At 35.4% G+C, this 22,329-nt stretch overlaps 1 protein-coding gene across 2 annotated transcripts in view; it reads right to left on the bottom strand.

The window, feature by feature from the left end:
- Window positions 1–22,329, bottom strand: part of AK9 (adenylate kinase 9) — a 70,162-nt gene that overhangs the window by 27,150 nt on the left and 20,683 nt on the right. The window contains exons 14-21 of one of the 2 annotated variants that reach the window (XM_064447478.1): window positions 20,227–20,346; window positions 18,407–18,540; window positions 17,556–17,712; window positions 16,228–16,336; window positions 15,729–15,793; window positions 10,120–10,221; window positions 1,840–2,046; window positions 770–888 (exon numbers count right to left, since the gene is read on the bottom strand). In XM_064447478.1, the coding sequence (XP_064303548.1) occupies window positions 770–888; window positions 1,840–2,046; window positions 10,120–10,221; window positions 15,729–15,793; window positions 16,228–16,336; window positions 17,556–17,712; window positions 18,407–18,540; window positions 20,227–20,346 (1,013 nt within the window). The remainder of the gene's footprint in view (window positions 1–769; window positions 889–1,839; window positions 2,047–10,119; window positions 10,222–15,728; window positions 15,794–16,227; window positions 16,337–17,555; window positions 17,713–18,406; window positions 18,541–20,226; window positions 20,347–22,329) is intronic. The other variant, XM_064447477.1, reaches the window with a different exon arrangement.

Here is a 22,329-nt window from a genome sequence, read left to right as displayed (position 1 = left end):
TAGTGAGACAATTTCTGAGAAAAGAATGACCATTTTAAATTTGAAAGTATAATATCATAATTAGCTGTTGAAGACCAAAATTAAGCTAGAAATATCTATGATAAAATCTTTTCCTTCTGTGTTCTTGAAACTCACTTTCTGTTGCTTCTAAACGTGCAGAAGTAGACCTCTTCAGAAAAGGCAGTGAGAGGTACTATGAAGTCAGATTACTTATCGAATGAAATTAATTTCTAAAAAATCTATTTAATATTGCTCCACTACAGTATATGGATATCTTGTACTGTTAAATTTGGGGGTGGGCATCTTCCAATATAGGATGAAAATAAAAGAAAGGTGAAGCTATACCTTTAATTTCATGAAAGTGGGTGTTTGAAAACTATCAATAGCTGAGATGAAACAGAGGACTGCACATTAAGGCTCTGCATCTTCTAATGTTTTAATAATGTCATAATCATTGTTAGTTGACAGAAATCAAAGTTCACATTTGTTTCTTTAATAAAACCCCTTTTTGCCATCTGGTAAAAGTAGGCATATTCATTCTCTCTGTTAGCTTGGTGTATTTATACTTCTCACTGGAGTAAAACTACGATCAGCCAGAACATAGGAATCCAATGAAAGTGTTCTTGAAGCATATACTGATATTTATTCTGTAAGAAGGCTGAAAACTAGATCATACAAAATCAGGTGCAAAATCTGACTTCTCTGGGGTTATGTTCAAACTTAAATGAGTTAAAATAAAAGCATAAATTGACAAAGCCAGCATGTTTACTTCTTCATTTTCTTCTTCATCAGCTGCTTCTTCTTCATATTCCCCTTCAGCAGCCAGATCTTCTGCTTCCTCATCTAAGTCTTCAGCAGATAACTCCCAACCATGATATTTAAAAGGTTCTGAAAAGGTTAAATTTTTTTCCATGTCAATATTTTTCATTTGGCTATGCCAGAATATATTCTCTTTGTCCAAAAAAGTAAGCACCTATGTGAAAGAAACTCATGCCCACCGTATGTTGCATTTCTCCTACTCATAGAACAAAATGCTTTCCCCAGATGTAGAAATTAATATATTGTTTCCTCCAAAAATGGAAATTCTACTGGTTGTTTTTTGGTTGAAGTTAATTGGTATTTTCAATGGGAACTAGTAGTAAAAAAGTATTACAAACACATGCAGATAGTGCCATTATTGTTTGCAACAGTTTTTTTCTTATTGTTCATTGGGGAAAATAATCAGTCAAATCTTATTTGATTATAAAGCTAGAAAAATAGATGTTTTGGTTAATAAAACACTTGCATTGTAGTAATGATAGGAAAAATGTAGTATTGTTATTATTTATCCAGTACTCAAAATTATTAGAGATTTGAGCACACAAGTGAAGAAAGGTAATTTGCAAAAAAAAAATCTCAACACTATAAAAATCCAGTCTTGAAACACAGTCAGTGCAGGTGGGTAGATTATTACACACCCTGAAAGTCTCACTGATGTCAATGAATACTGTACATTAGTGAACTTTGTTTTCTGTCCATTTGTCAAATCAGTGTCCTGACATGAACAGATAGAGCAAGTAACTGGGGAACTGCACTGTCAGAATGTTTAGGGAGCTATTATGTACATATTTGCATAGCCAGATATGTGTTTTTCAAATATGTATATTCCCCACTCTTCTTATGTCTTAAAGGCTGCTAGTGTGCTTTTCAGCTCACCCACAGAACACAGCATGTTTTGTTCCCACTCATGTGAATGATACAGAACTGAGTATTACCTATCCCCCAACACATTCATCATACCAGCTCTCTAAAATCCCTCTTGGTAGGTTAAATGTAAATCATATAAACAGTATGACTTACTTTCCATAACCAGCACAGTTTGGTTAAGCAGACTTTCTGGAGTTTGCTCAGCAATCTCTAAAACAACAACCTGAACTAGAGATGATTGCTTGATTTCTGACTCCACTGTTTCCCAGTCATGCATGAAAAGGTCAATCTTCCTTTTAATTATTTCCATTTCTGGTATATCTGGAAAATTATCCTCTGTAAAGTCAGGTAGTATGATTTCTGAAAATCAAATAGTATATAGAAGGCAATGCTCCTCTAAAATGTTTTGCATTTATAAATTATCATTATGCTTTAGGATTATTTTTATTTTCCTCAAATATGGTGGCATATTTTTTGAATGCTGTTTCCTTCCCCCACCCCCAAATTATGCATTATTATATTACTAGTTTACAAAGATGCTTTGAAAAATGTCAAATTCATTATGTTGATAAAGTATATACTGATGCTTCTCCAGGAAAATAAACAAGGTCAAATTACTTAACTAAATTTGCATATGGTTATTTAAATCAGCACACAGATAAATATAATGACTCCTGCAAAGAAATATAAGGAATATATATTAATTTAAAAGTTATGATTTAATGATAAACAGTTTTTGACAGGCTATCCATATGGTCATGCCTCATATAGAACACACGAGTGTAGGAAGAAAAAAAGTAGGAAAATTAGCATTCACTACAAAGAAGCAACTTCATGTTCTGATCTGTTTCAGGTTCAGTTACTGAAGCCGTTGTGGAGTGTTCAGGTTGCATGTTAGGTATCTATTCTTTTTCAAGTGGCGTATGTTCTCTTTCAGGAATAAAAATATAATGTATACTACTAGGTGGTTTTTCTCTTCGGCATAAGATCTCAATATACACATGTTAATGAATTAAACCTTCATTGACTGAAAGGCACACAGATATATATTGATCAATGTGGCAAAATTGCAGAGAAAATAGAAGATTTAGGGGAAAAAGGAAAAAGAAGGGACTAAACAGAGAAGTCCATTTCAGTGTAAATATCAAGGATATGAGAGATGTTATCAAAGACTGAAGTCCTAAACTGATAAAGGCAAAGCAGTGAGCTAAAACACTAAACCATGAAATACAGGAGTTCTTGAACAAATTACAACTGATGCCTCTAACTATAACTAACAAATGAGGCATGACAGATACAAAGAGGTTATGATCCACCTTTTAAAAGTGATCTGTAATGAGAATGTCTTGATTCCTGGATACCTAATGTTTAATCTTTGCAGAGATGCTGAACACAACTTTTGCCAGTTACATGAAACAGAAACTGTGGGTGTTAAACAGCTTGAAATTTAGATCTATTTGTTCAAAGAACTGGAATACTTCCATTTCACAACCAAGTCTGCAACAGAATTGAAAGAGGAAATTAATTTCTTCTGACTTTCAAGCTTCATTTGTGTGATTTAACCACTAAACCAGGCCCCTTAAGAGTTATGAATGCATCTTTCCAATTGTCCATTGTTATAAATGTTCAGAAATTAATGAAAGGTTATCTGTTACATATTCAGGGACAATTTGGTCATAGCTATGTAATGAATAATTAAAGTTTACAGCAGATAATGGCATAAATTATGCACTATATATGCATTAAAATATATTGAATGTCATAAAAGAATTGGTGCCAATTTCAAAGAAAAGTTATTCTTCCATTGAAAATAACTTTAAAAAATCAAAACAAAGTAATACTTGAAACATCTATTTGTACTTCTTCAATCTTAAAAGTTGTTTTCAAAAACTAAGAATTCCCATTTAGACTAAGTTATCTGTTGAGACATTTTGGGTCTTCCCAGTGAAATGGATCAGCATGCTAAAATTACTGTGATAACGCATTGTCCTGGAAGAAATAGATATTGCCTCTATTTATCCTATTGAGTGTAGGAACAACATGCAGGTGTTGAAGGCTGAAGGTCCTCCGAAAAAATAGGAGTTGCATCAAACTTGAAAGTCCCTGTGTTGTTCACAGGATTCTCAGGAACAGCTTCTCTTACACTTTTGGCAAAGCCCCTGCAAGTATCAGCAGTTAAAGGTTTACCGTGTTCTTGGAGCCTGACTTTGTGTGCTGTTCCCTCTGCTCTGTCTCAGTTATACACTTACAGGGATCTTAAGAATACACTTAGTTTTGCAAAGGCATGGCATACCTATGACCAATAAAACCCAAATGGTGCTATGAAGCAAAACAGATTAATGTATTTGTGCAGTAATTTTAAGAAGTACTAACAATGAGATGCAAAAGTGTAACCCATTTCTCTGGAGGCTAGAAGTCATCCATAGTTGTACAAGAAAAATGACTGTGGATGTAAATCCCACCTGCTAGTCAATACACTCTAGGACAAGGAGTATATAAGTGATGATAATAGTAGTAATACAAATATGAATGAATAAATAAATGTCATTTCTTAAAAAAATTATATCACAGCTTCCCTCTGTGGTTACCTGGACTGAGAAACTCTCACAAAAATTTTGGCTTTTATGAAGCCATGACTGCATACAATAACTTGTTTAATGTGTAAGGGAAAGAAAAGACTTCAATCTCTTAAGATACATTGTGCAGAAATTTGTAGTGTCAATTGTTTAAGATCAGAGAAGTCCAAGCCTGTCTCCTAACACTGTCTCATGAAAAGTAAACAGAAGGTAGAGATTGAAAGAATGCATTAATGTAAATAAGAAATTCACAGGTACTACTTATGGTAAACATGACAAAACCATATCGAACGTGTTGTCATACTTGATGAGCAAAATAACAAAGGGGTAGCTGCTTCCACTGCCATCCAATTTGCTAAAAAAGCCAGAGGGAATTAAAACCTTCATATTGACAGCAGATACTGAATTAAAAACCTGATATTGTCACATTAAGAGAAAAGGAGAAAGATACTTTATAGAAAGAAAGAAAATAACTTTTTCTGGAAAAGACCTTTAAGATCATCAAGTCCAAACCTTAATTAGTATCCATTTAGACATTGTTAGGCCCTGAAAGTCCTGAGACAAAGTTCTCTCTCAGCTAGAAGACGACACAGAGGTGTCTAGATGACACCATCACCACCTTGTCCTTACTAAATCATGAACAGCAGCAGCAATGTGTTGGTGTTGCTGCTGTTCCTATTCCCTGTACTCATATAATTTTCAAGCCTGATTTTCTTCTTTTTCTTACCATTTTTCTTTTGTGTTCTGTTTAATAAGTCTGATATCAGTGCCTTCAGCTAACAGGCAGAAAAGTAGATGAGACCAATGGCCTAAATGGTCTGATATTACTATAAGTTTGCTGGGACTTACAGTGTGTGCTGTGTTCGTCTTTTGCCAGAAATGAAGCTGCAAGAAAGAGCTTGAACAGTGGATGGAGTGATTTTCTACTTTGCTATAATTTTCCCCTCCTGTTTTTGTTTCTGTCTTGTTTTGAGTTTGAAAGAGCAGGAACAGATTTTGACACAAGCAACGACAGGTTCAGTCTATTCCAATGAACTTCTACTGATTTTTACAAAAAAGGACTATTACTACTATTTTTCCTTATATAACTTCCTACACATAAAAAGGAGAGGTATTACTAAAAATGAAAGCCTTACATAATGTCTTGTATGTTAAAAGCTTTGACCATTTTTTAAAGATACAAAAACATTAAATAAACAGTGTTTTATAGTCACTCCCTGGCATTAAGCAGGCGAACGCTCACTACGTGAAATTGCAGCACTGTAACTTTCATTTTGAGTTTGCCTCAACCTGAAAAATCCAAACAATTTTTCTGGCTCAGGAAGAGTTAGATTGCTCTATTACAATTTTATTCTTTAAAAAACCTAGTATTTCCTCCCAGAACTGAATGTCTCTCAATCTTCTCTTGTGTATTGTTGGAGAAATCCACACCTGCCACATTTAATTTTCAAAAATGAAGCCAGATCAAAAAATGCTATTACTAAATGCAGTGTAGCCAGACTGCAGTGATTAGGTACCAGTAAGATTCAGCAGGAAACAGGACCAAATATAATGGTCAGAATAGAGATGCTGCCTAGCTTTTGTCTAACATGCTATGAACTAAAGCGTCGCCTGCAAGTGTCAATAGCAGCTGAGATATGTGAGCGACTGCAGGACGAGGAACACATCTAACATATTTTTCAGACTTGGATGGCTAATCTGCCTGTGAAGCTGTTCTATCAAAGGTGCCACTACTGTCTTCTAGAGGAAAGCAAGGCAGTGCCCGGCCTCCAATGAGTTAATTCCCAAAGAGCTAGATTTAGGGACTCCCATTCTTCTGTCATCGGCCAAATTTAAAAAGATGCAGGGTTTCAAATACATGCCTTCTTTTGACATTTCCTCATGGCTCACTAAGGTTGGCCACCTGCTAGTTTGCTGCTTGTCATGCTTATTTCTACAACCCTTAATTCCATATAAGAAGCCACACACTTAAAAGCTAGTATGACAGTTTTGGGCATTGCAATGTCTACATATCCTTGTGGGTCTGGGTCTTAATGTGTAGTCCTCTAGAAATATAAATTTCTAGATACTTAGGTGCTTTTAAGAATTTTATTCTTCCACTTATGAGGCAGAAATTTTCATTATTTCAATACCCCATTTACCTCTACTATACATATGATAAACTGAGATTTGAAATAAATCAGGCTCTCTATGGCAATTCGTATGCTGAATGGGGCTCCCTCCACCTGCCCGTGGCCCAGGACTCCATGTTAGCCCCCGAGGCCGTCAGCCCCTGGCCCCAGCAATGCCACAGCAGGGCTGGTCCCCACCTCCCCACAGCCCTGCCCAGCCACGGGCTCTGCTGAGCTGGCCTACCCACGGGCCGGCATCCCAGCCAGGCCTCAGCTCATCCCTGTCCCCAAGGAGGTGCCCAGGGCCAGATCTGCCCTGCTCCTGGCTGGGATGGTGGGACGGGCTCTGGCTGCTGGGCCCTGTTCTGATGGCTGCATTACCACACTCTGCTCCCAGCTCCCTGTTCCTTTGGGAGCAGTTGACCTTCAGTGTCCTGACATGCTGCCCCCAAGATGAACTGCAACACTTTATTTTAATTGAGGTATTTTAAAATCACAGGTTAACAGATAAGCATTTTGGCAAGTATTTTTGTAATTTTTATAACACACAGTACTTAATGCATTTCCCCTCTTCTTTTTACAGCTTTGAATAACACAACTATTAGACTGACACCTCAGTGCAGTGGCTAACCTTCCCTCTATTTGAATGTTTATTAATCCAGCCATAAACCAAAAGTGTAAAAGGGCATATCATTAAGCAGAAACACCTTGCAGACTTCAAACAGTCTGATCTTGAACTAGAAATTAATTTTTTCTTGAAAATGTTTATAAAGATTTTAATTTTACTAAACTACATTATTACATTAGTTATCCCCTGCAATGACATTTCTGTCTCTTGCTGTGATTCTAAATAGGAACATGAAAATACCTTCCTTTTTATGTACATTAAAAGATGTTGTGTAAGTGTCAAAATTAATTATGTTGCATTCTGCAGTGGTATATTCCAAATGAGACAGAGATGTAGCCAGGTAAAACCTGCTTAAATTTGGGCAGCACTAATGCATTATGTAATGATGATCCCATTAGGAACACAGATTTTAAGAAAATAAGCAAAGGATACATTAATAACTAGGTTACACTAGCTGCTTTTTGCACATGTTATCCCTGGCACATTCACTCTGTAGAAATCCCATGTGCTGCCTTGTGGACCACAGCCCTATTCAAAGCAATAACATATGGAAGATGGTAATGCAGGCTGCCTGGACCTAGCCTTCAACAGATCACCTTTTATAGTCCTGCCCTTTAAAAAACTCTCAGTTCTGAGTAGGTCACATAACTTTGGAAATACACAGGCAGAATAATGGGCTTAAATGAATATTCAATGCCATCTGAGACAGAATATTGAACATCATAGAAAATCCACTCAATGGAGTGCTTCCCATATGAACCTTAATCTCAAACCCACTTATAATTCATGTTACACCTCTCCCTGATAGGCTGTATTTAGCAAATGATGGACCAGAATGCGTTCCAGCTTTGATTCTCTACCCTAGGCACATAATTCCATCCGATTACCTTTATCTGAGAGTTTTCTTGATTAAGGAAACTTACCTAGAAGCAATTATTGCATACTTAAGGAGTTTTAAGATAGATTACACAGGCCTAAGTGAACTCGAGAAACCTTCCCCTGGAAAGAAGGGAGAAGTAGCAAAAGAAAAAAGGATTACATGCCTAGGGAAAAGGGACGACCCAAAAATCGAACATCCCACACATTATTTGGCTTTGGTTCAGGTTTTGATCCTTATTATGACAAAAATGTTGCCTCCTTGGCATTTGGTTTGTTTCAAACTGGGTCTCAGGGTTCAAATATGGTGAAAATACTTTAAAGTAAGGCAGCTGTACCTTTGCTATAGAGATAATCTATAATAATTCTGCTTGAAGAGGTGATTTACAGTGAGAAGATGTTTTTAAAGAAATAAGAAACATAGTCAAGAAGCCTACTTGAAAAGACAGTAATGGTTCAAAAATAAACGGATCTAAAAATGTGAACAAGTTTTTTCAGCAGAGGTGGCAGTCTATCTAACAGTGCTGTTCTGATTTTCTTTTCCTTATCATGGAGGTTATAGGAAACAATCCTCCCCAGCCCTAAAGCTGGAGTTTCACAGGGAATTCCTATATGGCAGTCTTTCATATTCTTCTGCTCTGTGTCGTCTTTGCTTCTACTGAGCATAGTTACCATAGAGACAAACAATCCTCAAAGGCTTTCTGCCCCTGTGTTCTGCAAGTGAGTTGCTGGGGAAGGCAAGGCTTTAATATCTTTTTTCTCACTGTTCTGCTAGTATTAGATATGACTTGTTCTGCCCTCAGTTCACATTCAGCGACAAAAAAAAAGAAAAAGTCCTCCTTTCCTCCCCTCTCAAACCCTGCCAAAGCTGAGACAGAGACACCAGAAGCCAGCATATCTTCCTCAATAGTGTTTAGCTATCAAAATAAACAGAAAGACAAAATGTAGCATAACAGTGACACTTCCATTCCTTGGAACTGAAATGTATTTCTTAATGAATATACTTTAATTTGACTTTTTGAAACAGACCATGTAGTTTATTTATACAGACTTTTCATTACTTATAAATATATGCTGCCAAATAACTTTCAGCATATTACAGTGAAATATACTTAGTAGACAAACTTAGGTGGTGTGTACTGATTTATGGTGTTTGGAAAAAAAAAAGCAGTTCCATTTATGGATTAGGTTGATTCTTTCTTATGCACAAAAATGTGTATATTGAACAACTTGCTATTTAAAATAAAATGTTTTATGTTGGATTTATTTCTCTCTGGACTTTAACATATTCTGAAAATGCTAGTAGGTAAAAGCTAAAATATATGTTTTAAAAACTAAAGCAGACCATCTCCATTAAAGGTGAGTTGCCTTTAAAGTGTTTTTTTTAGAGAAGGCTACTATAGGATTTCATATATCTTCTCATTAGTTTATGGTTCTATGGAGTTCCATGTGCTGCAGGATTTTACCTTATACCAAAAGGAAGAACACATGACTCTGTGTGAAATCTAGCAAGCTGTTAGCAGGACAATGGATGACTAAGGAAACTACAGGATGTATTTTGATCATACACATATAAAGTTAAAATCCCTTGCCACAGGGAATGGACTAGTAATTTCTGATTAACGTGAATATAATATTAGTTTAAAAATGGTCTGTAGAACTGGGGCTTGTTAAAAGCACATGCAAGTGTTTGTGAATACTGCAATTTGATTACTTCCTGGGTATGTTCTTCTTTCTACTTTTTCTCTTATGGGAGGTCACAGTCCATGACAGCGACTTCTAAAGTTTTTTTCCTCTGATTTCCCTCCATTATCACTTCATCCGGTAGAGAGTGCTCATGGATTTCTGAATATAAGAGGTCATGTCAACCTGGAATTTCAGCAGTGTTCACTTTATCTGTTATTTCCATAGATCCCTGTACACATTTATTAACTTGGTATTCAGGCAGTAGAGGCAATAGTGGGATTTTGTTATTTTTCAAAGTGAAAATACCTGATGTGTTATTTTTAACAGGAAATAAAACATGCCTTTAATTGCTTTTATAAGTGTTTAAATAACTTGAACCTGACTACTACATTATAAGCTTCTTTAAAAGAAAAAAGTTAAGGTAAGGAACGATATTTACAGCCAATAGTGAAAGCTTGCAGAAAAGGAAGGCAATTTCTTTAAATTATATAAATAAAGGAAGGCAATTAAAAAAAGACTAGCAAGTAAGAGAGATTATATGTCCTACAAGGCCAACCTGTAGGTTTAGATTCTTCTTTATAGCCTGCAGAGTCACTGGACTGTTTCTGGGGCATTTGTTCAGTTTCAGGTGGAAGCTGCTCATCATCGTCCTCAAATTCTGTTGGCACAAATAGAATCATTAGTAACTTTAATGAACCCACTGAGGGGTGATGGAGGCACTATAGAAACAACGATATTTTTGGATCACACTGCAAACCTTACATTTGATCACCTGCAAAAAAGGAGTTAGTTTAATGCTCAGTTATTGCACAAGTACCAAAACATTTTAAGATCAGCTACCTGATCTGTGGGGAAAGGTCACATGACCGTGAAAAAAGTGGAGAAGTACTTTATTTATTTCAGCACTTTTATGTAAGAATACCTTTCATTCATTATAGCGTATGTATTCTGTGCTCAAACTATGCTAAAAAACAAGACCTTGCAAAAGAGCACACTTGGTCTTCTACAGAACACCTCTTATTGGGTGGAAGTGCTTCTGACTTGAAGAAGGGCTTGTGTACCTGAACATTGGTGTAATTTTTGCAACTGTATCAGTTGTTCAATTATGGATATTTCTTTTTCCTACAAGCCTTGTTTTGCTTATGTTCTTAGACCATTGTTAGAGTAATAAAACACCACTAGTATATCTCACCATCTTATGATTACCCAAAATTTGTATTAAAATCTGAAATGATGGCATTTGTTTTCATGGACATCTCTTTTTTTGGCAAAGAAACCACAAACTTAATGAAAAACAGGTTGGAAATATTGAATTTCTGGTTTAACTGAATTTCTGGTGAAACTTCATCTCATAAACAAGCATCTTATACAGTTAGCAAAGAATCACCACCTTTAGCTTATGCCAAATTGAGAAAATTCTTCACTTATTCTAGTTCATTATTTCTTTTTGATATACATAGGAATGCAGTCAAGCAAAATGAGCTTTGATGCTCTGTAATAAATAAATCAAGAGTCCATAATGTACATAAAGAGGAAAATGACACGCAGAAAAATATGTGCAAAATGGAAGACACTTTCTTAAGGCTGTCAACATGCAAATTCTCATGTGTACGTAACTTAATCACAGACAGTCCTAGCAACTTCAGTGGAAATAGCTGTGGCACAAAAGGTAAGCATGTCTAAATTTTTACAGTGTGTCTAAACACTTAAGAGATTTCATTTACAAGACTGGTGCTGGACAAGGTCAAGGAAGACAAATGGACAGACGTTAAAGTAAATTAAGATATTATAATAATTTTTCTTATAGATGTTCAGAAAGTGACAAGACCTTTCAGAGAGGCTGATGTTTTGTTCTTTTTTTCTGCAAAGGAATGCATAGCTGTACTAAACCAATATCCCTTAGCCTTTATATCTCTGAATGAAAGGCTAAAAGAATTTAAAAAATGAAGGTATTTGGGATCTAATTGAGAAAGTTGTTTGTAACCTTTCTGTTTCAAATTCTGAAATTTCTGTGCCTAAAATGCTGTGATTACAGGTATTATAATGTAATTATCATATCTGGCTTATGAAGGAGGGCAGAAACTTTGAAGCTTGGAACATCATGCAGCTTTGCTCAAAGACTGAACAAACTGTGAAGTTAATATCACTACAGCTTGCTTTGAAGTTTGTGGTACAAGTAATTTGGTATCCCTTGTCTGCAGATTAATAAACTGTCTGTATTCAAACTCTCTCACTGAAAAGCCTCCATTTAGAGGTAGAAAAAAAAACCCCAAACAAATCAGGGGGCAAGACAGCCAAGAAAAAACCAAAGGAAATATATTTAGAGACTGTAGGACTGAGCACACATCAACTGCCTGGTAAATGTTATAATTACAATTGATTCTGAAAAACATTTCTCTTCAAAGGCTGAAGAGGAAATGTCCTAACATGTATAGGTTTAATTATTATTATATTTATTTTTATTGTTGTTTAAAATATCTTACTGAATTAACACAGTGATAAAAATAAAAAAGTAAGAACATAAAATAAAAGCTAAAGAGATGGGTATTGATTCAACACTCCGCCATCTGTAATATGAGAAAGGAGGGGGTTGGGATCAATATTAAAGTGTTTGTAAATGGCTGTGAAGGACAAGCACAGAAGGTGATGACTGGAATTATCAGCTCCATCTACTCATTTATTTCTTGCAAGCAGGGCTGACAAATACAGACAGAAGATAAAGTCTTAAACCATGACAACTGTTTGCTTTGATGGGTAAGACCAGTTGTATGGGATATTTTATTGCTGAAACATGGCAGGAAAGAAATATGCCAGATTTTACTTCAGGAAGATTTGAATGAACCCACAATTTACCTGAAGCTATATCACTCTTCTACAATGCCTGAAATATACCCTCATGAAGTTATATAGCTGCCCCCTAGTATAAATAAATCCATATTCATGCACAGCTGCTGCAAAAATGCTTAAATACAGTAAAAAGTTCCTGAAAATAATTTAAGCTCAGAATAATTGTGTCAAGGGACATGAAAAAAGATATAGGGCTATAATTTCCAGCTAGACACTACAAGCAAGAGTTACCACATAAATTGTTTTGTGTACCTTCAACAGGCATTTTCAGCACTGAACTTAGCTTCCTAACTCACTTAAATAAATTTGTTAAATTTACCCAAAGTCTCCTTCTCCATTTACTTTCACTCTCATTAAGACATGTGTAAGTACCTTGCTCATTACTGGAACCACTTCTTCCTTTTAAACACAAATGATATTATACATTTGAATAAGTTAAGTCCTGAAGCAATCCCAGTCACTTCAAAGTCCCACTGAGGTTGCAAAAATTGCAATTATTGACATGCACATTTGTTTATATAGAATAGAATAGAATAGAATAGAATAGAATAGAATAGAATAGAATAGAATAGAATAGAATAGAATAGAATAGAATAGAATAGAATAGAATAGAATAGAATAGAATAGAAAGATAAGACAAGACTATTTCAGTTGGAAGGAACCTAAAATGGTCATCCAGTCCAACTGCTTGACCAATTCAGGGCTGACCATGTTATTAAGGACATTGTCCAAATGCCTCTTAAACACTGACAAACTTGGGGCATCGGCCACCTCTCAGTAGCGTGTTCCATTGTTTGACGACCTCTTGGTAAAGAAATGCTTCCTAATGTCCAGTCTAAACCTCCCCTGGCACAGCTTTGCACCGTTCCCATATGATATGATGTATGAGACATCAAAAGAGCATGACTGGGGCTCTGGAGCATTTCATTTGAGTTTTCATTCTTATACCATAACTGCTATATAAAACCCACTAAAACTGTGAACATACATTCATTTATATTTTTGTAAAGACATTTCACATGGGAGAAAAGCTGCAGTCAACGTGCTCATGGCAGATGTCAGGCTAAAAGCAGCATGACTGAAGTGTTTTGGTGAGTCAGTATTTGATTATTGAAATCAAATGTAGGCGTAGGAAAACATTATTTTCTCTGAACAAGGACTTAGCACGTGTTAAGAGCACAAGCGTGTATATGACATTATTCTATCATTAATAATTGTTGTTTTGATGTACTCAGATCAAAATGAATTAGATATTCAAAACTAAGAGGAACTTTTTTGTTTGAGACAGAGATAATAGAGTATCTGTGTAGAATTCTTTATATTTAATACTTTAGAGCTCATTCACTTTGGAGAAGAGCTATGTGTTTTATTAGAAACTATACAAAGTTATAATGTAGAATTTTTTAAAAGTTTATATGTAATTTAAAGAACCCTACAAAGCTAGAGTATTTTTAGAGAGTAGGTGAAATGTTACCAAATAAAATTTAAAAGCCTGCTATCACATCGGTCTATCTTATACTACTGTTATGACTTAGGCATTGTTATATATATATGGGTAAAATAAATGCCACAGTGGATAATGAAAGAAAGTGTATGTGAGACATATTGACAATACAGAATTTAAGCTTGGCCATAATATTTTTCTACAGAAACCAGTATGTTATGTTTGAAAGGAAGACAGTAATGGCAGTCCAGGCCCCCACTGCGGAGAGAAAAAAGAAAGTGGGAATTCATGTGCTTCAATTTTTAATTTCAGCTCTAGACTTTAGGTGGTAATTTTGGCTATGATGGAGAAACCTTGAGATCCCATAGCAGAGAAAGAAAATACGCTAAAGTCCCCAACCCAGTTCTTAATGTAGCGACATACTTTTGCATGGTACTTCATCTTGACAGCAGATCCAAATCAGACAGCAACATTCTTCTGAGAAAGTAGGCAGTGATTAAAGGGGGTAAAAAGGAAAGTACAACCCTGCAACTTTTTTGACTGTTGAGGTTTGAAAACGTTGAAACTAACTGGAATTAATTCTAAACCTCAATCCAACTGACAGAATTGTCTGAGGTGCAAAAATCCAGCCTATTTGTGACAGTTTGCCTGCCCCAAAAATCTCGCTCCTCACAGATTATTCACTACTGCCCAGGGCAATTATATTTTCATTGCTGGAAAAAAGTATAGCACAATTCTCATAGAAAAGTAGGATCTTTACAGGAAATAAAGAGTGGCTAAACAAAAATAACACTCAGTTCTGTCAATACAGAAGGAGACGATGTAAGAAAGTCTTTACCCAAAATATTTTATTAATACTGTTATTAGAGGGGAAACCTCATGTAATACACATAAATCCATTATTTTTTATGTTGTTATGTTATTAAGGGTTAATCTCCATAAGCATAAAGGAGGGAAGGAACAATGACAGGTGGGGGAACCCCAGTAACCTAATGAGAACAAACATAACCTTGACTTGGCTCCTGTCAGGGTCATTAAAAGATGATGAAGGCATTGTCTGGGTGTGAGATCTATTGAGATAAGTCAACCAGAGAGGCTCTCCCTGGTTGAGGGGGATTACTGCCTATAGGGTGGATGCCAGGAAAAGCAGTTTGGGATTGTGAGAGACTTATAATACTATAACGCATTTCTGAGAAGAACCAAAGGCAAGGAGAAGGAAGGATCAAAGTGAGTTGAGGAGGAACAAGCACGGATAATAGAGAAGAGGATGAAAGGGAAAATGGGAATACATGCTCAGACTCATTACTGCATGGTCCTGGGGATTTGGAGCTGCAGCAGCCTCACCTCTGCTGGGCTACTGGATTCAGCAATTCATAATGCAATGTTAAGAAAGCCACTCCTGAAATAATTTCCACCCCCCTTTAATTGCTTCAGGCTGAGCCTTTTGGAGGAAGAACAGAAAATCACACAGTTTTGAGATTTTCTTTTTAGCTATTGGCTAAGTTCTAACAATGTTTTCTAACTTGTGAGGGGATACAGGTTTTTTAATGAGTAGGAAGTTTCAGTACAGTTAATAACCTACTTAGAAAAGTTACTAGAGCAGACAGAGAGTCCTGTCCTTCGTATTTATTGAAAACTAACTGTGCTAGCTGATTTAATACACATCTTTATTCTGTAACAACCATTAAGAATGGCACATAGAAATGAGTGCCTGAATCAGCGAGGGAAGCGAAGGTAATAATATAAGTAATTTTTCTAGATGCTGAACATAAAAAGGAAAACAAAACTGTAAAATCTGCATTAAAAACAAATTGCTAAATGATTTGAAACATATAATTAGATTAAATAGAAGTAAAATGGTAACACACTTTCACCTTTTTCCTCAGCAGCCTCTAGAGCTTGATTTTCCTCTGATGTCAGTATTTCTTGGATTTCTCTTCTGTAAGTAAAAGATTATTCATCTTAAGACTTCTATAAATACTACTGAAGCAAGGTGCAGATATATTAAATGTAAAGTAAAAATGTGGAAATATAATGCTGGGAATTGAAATACAATTTAGGTTGTACAAAATAAAAATAAAAGATATTTTATCATCTAAAATATTATTGTCTCATCGCATCAAAAGGCTGGACTAATGAAAGGTTAATGAAAATGCATTTAGCAAGAGAATCTTCTGCCACCATATTTGCTGATCTAAATGAGATATTTGTCAAAGTTAACACATATTGGGTTATTTCCTGTACATCACAACTAGTCTTAGTGTACTGCCTCAGTACATTTGTGTTGATAAATGCACTGATACCTTTAACACAAAGTAAGGTTAGAATTTTCATGGGCTTATTTTATACATCCAGATATTTGGAATATTTTACCTTGCTTCATCTTCTTTCTTTTTTAATGCTTCATCTGTTAGTCTTTTCAAAATCTTAGAATTAATTTCATCCCTATTTGCTAAGTATATTCTGCGTAGTATACAGACTCCTGCAGTAATAATACACAACAGTAATGAGTTTTATGCATCTGTATAAAACTAAAGTTGTTTGACTCAGGAAAATTATTTAATAAATCATAGACAACTTTCCCACTTCTTTTTAAAGCCAAGAAAAGGCATATATACTATTGAAATGTGATATAAAGACTATGACAGTGTAAGTTCAAACACAGGTACCATCAGGGTTGTGAGCACAAAATTTAAGTTTCACAAAGGACCTCTCTAACTTCTACAAAAAGCTTTATGCTTTAAAGAATCTTTCTGAGTAAATTGTGTAATCTTGATTTGCTCAGGTTGATTTTCATACTTAGGGTTTGAAAAGCTCGCTGGACTGATTCTAATATCAGGCAGTTACTGAGCTTTCTTGAACTAAGTATGAATAGACCTATCATTCCTTTCTTGAAGGGAAGTTTCTACTACTGAAAGACTTTTTGATAATAGACTGGGTTGAACAGGTAATGATCAATCATTGCCACAGGGCAATGAAACTTGTGGTGTGGTATAAATCAAGCAGGCATAATCCATTAAGACATGATTTGGCAGGAAAAACTTTTAACAGTGTGTGAATCTTCACACACTGTTCAGTTTTTCATGCCTGGTACCAACCTTCCTTCCTGCTTGAAACAATAAAGTAAAGATTCCTTCCTCTGAATTCATGGGTACTAAGTTATTGTATCAATCTGGATAAGAAGTTGTGCAACTTTTTTTGACCTCAGGATGGGGAACAGGATACAGCTGCATACAGGTATTTCTCCCCCACTTTTTTCTCAAGCAGAAAAAGTTCATATCTGTAACCTGATTTTGCAAGTGGGGAAGTCAATGCACAAGTAGGGAAATTTGACTAAGAGCCACATTGCAAGTTAGTGGGAAGCCAGACACAGAATACGAAAGTCTGAAACTTCAAGACTCCAGTGGTATTTACTCCTGATTCTAAATAAGAGGAAATTGTAAATAGAATTATAAATAGGAGGAATTTTCTTTACTGCTTTTGTAAAGCATTCCTGGTTTCAATTCTGTGTAATTCCCTTAATCCAAATTGTAAGAAATTTGGGGTACCTTTGTTGATTCACTGGATTCTTCCATCTCTAGACCCCTGAAACTTTATAAATAGAACACAACTCTAGTTTTTCTTTTAAGTATGCTTTATATACAGATATCAGCACAGAAAAAAAAGAAAATATTACATTTCATTAGTGTGCATTTACTAACCATCTTTTTCTGTATCCTGCAGACAGACAACAGTGTCAGGTAAAAGTCCTTTTTCTGATAATGCTGACCAGTGATCCACTGACAGAGGGTAGTTATCCACTACCCATCCTCCTTTTTCTGGAGCACCAGGAAACCTGTCTTTGTTCTTCTTCATAAGCTGTTATAAAATGTCAGGTTCAGGAACATAAAAAGACTAAGATAGTCTGAGAGATGTTCAGAAAGACTGCAAAATACTACATGATTTTCTGCATGTTATAATTCTCCCCTACTGTCATTTCATGTCAATATAAAGGAAGACATACCTTTATATTTCTGAATGAAATAAAAACATTTTAAACAAAAAGAGATTAACATGCCAATGATTTTTTAAGGTTGCCTATAAAGAATTTAGATTCCAGTTTCAATAGTTACAAACCACTGAACAAATTTAAAACAATTCAAGATTCTTGGATAAACCTTCATATACGATTCTTTTCAAACAACTTGTATCTGGTGCTGAGCTCTTTAATAGTGACTCAGAGTATAAGAATAGGGCAAGCATACAGCAACACTTCCCTCAGACAATTTTCCCAGCCTTTAACAATTTGTTAAATTGTTACCACGACACCCAGCTACTTTGCAAGACAGAAATAATTTGTGTATCTCTCTATATATAGCAGTCCTCAATAGATTTGTCGTTCATGGTCTTGCTCAGTCTCTCCTCAATCCTATGTAAGCTTTCAGGCTATGTGATATAAAACTAAACTGATCTTTCAAGCAGAAAAATGAACAATGTATATCGATAATGTATAAACTGTTACATGTTGCTCTTAGAAAAAAAGTCCTTTGCTATATGGTACTTGTAGTTTTACCTCTGCAATAGCTCTCTCCAGTACTTCAGCATATATTTCAGGTGACAGTGTAACTTCGGAGACTGATGCCCTTTTTATGGCTTCTTCTACCATTTCTTGAACTTCTGGGTGGTCAGCAGTTATCTCTGACATTCCTAACAATATAGATTTTTTTTGAAGTGCTTCACAAAATTCTGAAATACTCATTTCCTCTGGTCAGGAATAATTGCTAGGCAATTAAATCCAGCCACTTCATAATTACAGTTCAGCAGTCATTTTAAGCAATATTACACAATCATCCTGAGAAAGAATCAAATGGTTCTTCTGAATGCAGCTCTAGAGGGTATTTCATAAAGGTAAGTTTTAAGATCTTGGTTTGGTCTCTCATTACAAAAAACCCCTTTTTAACTATACAGTATTTTTACCCCTAAATGAAATATTGTTTCAATATGAATGGAAGGACATTTGTGTACTACGACAATCAGGCACCGGCAGCACCTGAGAATTTCCTTTGATTTGATTTCTCTTTGATTCCTAAATCAAAAGGTTGACAAGATTCATTTTAAAATCAATACAAATCATAGATTAAGACAGTATATTGTCAATAATCAAGAAGCCTGAACTCCCTAAGATGCACAAAATGTGCATATTGGATCCATATTGTGTTATAATTGTTGACACAATGGACTGTAATTGTTTAGGAATTTTTTAAGGAACCATCAAAGTTAGTTCATATTTACATACTAATTTGATAAAAATTGGTGAAGAACTGTTTTTAAGCAACTGCAATATCTTCTATGTGAAGAGTATAATTTGGAAAAAATGCCATATTTACTTTCTGTAGTTATTCCATTATTGTGTTGGTACTTTTTACGTGCACAAATTTACACATGATCAGGTTATTTTTACCAAGTTACAAGCTCCCTGCGAAAGGGACAACACTTACTAAGTGCTTCCATTCTGAAAAAACCGCAAGCCAACCCAAACTCAAAACCAGACAGACTTTACAGTTATCATAGCTAAAGATACTATATTCTACTTCTCCAGTTCAAGAAATAGATCTTTCTTTAGTGTTCTCTTCACTATCTTTTGCTGGTATAGAATGCCATAAATTAAAGGAAGAATATAATTGAAGGAACCAGCGTTTTTCTTTAAAAAGCCAAATAAATTTGTAAACACTACCTCACAATCCACATTTATTTCATTTTCATTATAGATACTTTTAAATATATTTCATTAATGTCCATTAATTGGATCTACCTAATAATCTGCCTTCTTTGGTTGAGATGAAATGTCAGTCTGTTCTGTATGAAAAAAATACTACTATTTGTAAACCATGTCAGGCTTACAAACATACTTCATTTGTTTATTTCAACAGTTCATTAAAACTTAACGTACTTTTAAGTTTCTCCTATTCAAGTGGCAAAACCTCTCACTCCTGAATTCAGATCGTGGCTTCACTTAGGTTTTTTTGTGTGTGAATTAACACCTATTCTCCTTATCTATTAAAAAATTCTGAAACAATCTGATGCTGTAAAAAGATATGTAAGTGAAAATACCAAACTTTTCATCAAAATACAGGCTTAGCTCCTACAAAGATCTATGGGAGTTTTTTTCCACTGGACAGTAACATGGTATTAATGGATTAATATTTTTTAATGACACAATTAACCATTTCATTTCAGGTTTCTCAAAATGACAGTATCAGCAACAGGAAAAAAATGTAAAATATTCCTACAGGTGTAAATGAGGGGAAAAAAATTATCTTTCACTTTTTAATTTGCAAGACACACTGAAAGCATGGAATGACATGCTTAAATTAGCTAAGATTTACTTTTTACTTTTTGGGATGATGGCAAATTTTATAGCAGTCCCCTCTTCCAACTTTATTCCCTCTCTGGGAATAGTGATTTCTTCAGAACCATCTGCTTCTTTGACACTACTGTGTTCTTGCAAGTCTCCTATAGTTATGAAATCATATTAAATTCACAGAAAACCAGATCAGTAGAAAACCCTTTTATACAAATACTTCACCACAAAATCCATCTGAGTAAACTGGCTGCATGTCAGCATTCTCTTAACCTGCAGCCTTCCGATCTGTGGAATCCCCCAACACACCTCCTAGGAATCACAAGCACTTTTCCAGCTCTAGTGAAGGCAAGGCCAGTACCCATCAGTCTGTGAGACACAAATGGCTCTCTAGCAGTACCAGTTTTTATATGCCTGTTTTTCCCCTTAAAAGAAAAGAGATCAGAAATATGACAAAAGCCAGAAAAACGTTAAAAAAATACACAGGTCCTGAACACTTCTTCAGTTCATCAGATTTAATACCCTCCCCTATTTTCCACCGAAACAGAACAATGTTCTGTTTGAGCAGGATGTTAGCTGAGCACATTAACAAACTGGGATCCTCTGGGTGTGTATATGTTACCTTTTTAGTCTGCATCAGAAGAGTATGTTTTAAGTGAATCTCCTGATCCTTCCCATGCTTTGGTACACGTGTCAAAGCAGTCTTGGAACATACAAACCAATTTATTCCTTCCAGATGTGCCCTTACTATGCTGAAACCATTAAGTGTTCAGCCCATGAGTCTCAGTACAGATCGTCTGAAAGTCCTCTGTGCATGACACGGATATTGAGTCCTTACCACCAACTGCTTCAATCTCCTGACCTACTCTGACAGTAAACAGAAACTCTGTGGACTTCAGTGGAGTTTCATAGCCTCACTGTCTATCCCTGAACTGGACTTGGGAGCACCCAGGACAGTCAGGGGGGCATTTACCTAATTAAACTGATATATGTCTTTCGCATAATTTTTAGTGATTCTCTGAATTCTATCAAAAGGCAGAACTTACAAGGCAATTAACTAAATAATTTTGTTAGGAATGGGAAATACTTTCCAGGATAGTTACCGCTAGGTCTAGATTCAAGCTTCCAAAAATATTTACTTTCTCCTTCTGAAGCTGTCTTACTTTCCATGACAATTTATATCCTTCATCTGTTTGTAGTTCTGTTTTGCAATAAAATTGCTTCAGCTCTCCAAGGTTATTAATTAGGATTAAGTTCTCATTAATTCTCATGGATTTCACATAACTGTCCTCAAAAGTATTTACATAGCCAGGAATCTGGAACATAACTGTGTAATGGTTTTAATTTTGTTGTCATAGTTCACCATTATTCTGACTGCAACACCGATGGTTTTTGTATCACTGTCAGCTTCTATATTTTGCAGCACCAGAGGAATATACTGACTTCTTGCTAGATATGTATCTACCCATGAGTAAGTCAAATATGGTGATTCCTTGCTTAGTTGAATAAGGCAAAATGGCCTGATTGTGTATTTGAACCATAACTAGAGCTAACTGGAAAAGGCACTTCCAATTAAATGGAAAATTTTCATTTAAAAAGAAATAATTTTGAAAAAAATCACAAAATTTCCTGCAAAAAGAAAATCTAAATTTGTTTAAAAGATATTAAAAGAACATGTGATTTTCATCTTTTCAAAATATTCTCTGAATTCATCAAGCTGCAAAAACCTGGGCAGCTTAAGTAGTCTAAATGTGACCAGAGCTGGACAGTCTTGTTAAAGTGCCATTTGAAACAGCATACTTGGAAGGCCACTCTAAAGTGAAAAATCTGTCAATTGTGGGTTCACATTGCCTAGCTTTCTTGATAAAGATTTCAATTTTGCAGAGATTTAACTTGTCAGAAAGTCATTCAAATGGGAAGTTCCCAACCGTCATCAGTCAGAAATGATTTCTTCTTTCAAAAAGAGCTCAGAAAACCCTTTCTGACATACTTGTGGCCCTCAACTTCAGAGATTTATATCTAAGATCAAAAATACTGAATTCTACTCAGCTATTTCCTTCACTTCATGTTCTTTTAGTTCATATTTAATGCACACCAACCATAACAACTTCTGCAATATTTTATAAGTTGAAGTG

This window comes from Phalacrocorax carbo, chromosome 3 (genome assembly GCF_963921805.1).
Source record: "Phalacrocorax carbo chromosome 3, bPhaCar2.1, whole genome shotgun sequence".
NCBI classification, from domain to species: domain Eukaryota; kingdom Metazoa; phylum Chordata; class Aves; order Suliformes; family Phalacrocoracidae; genus Phalacrocorax; species Phalacrocorax carbo.
Note: the sequence above shows the minus strand (reverse complement) of the source record. Positions and strands in the feature narration are given on the sequence as shown.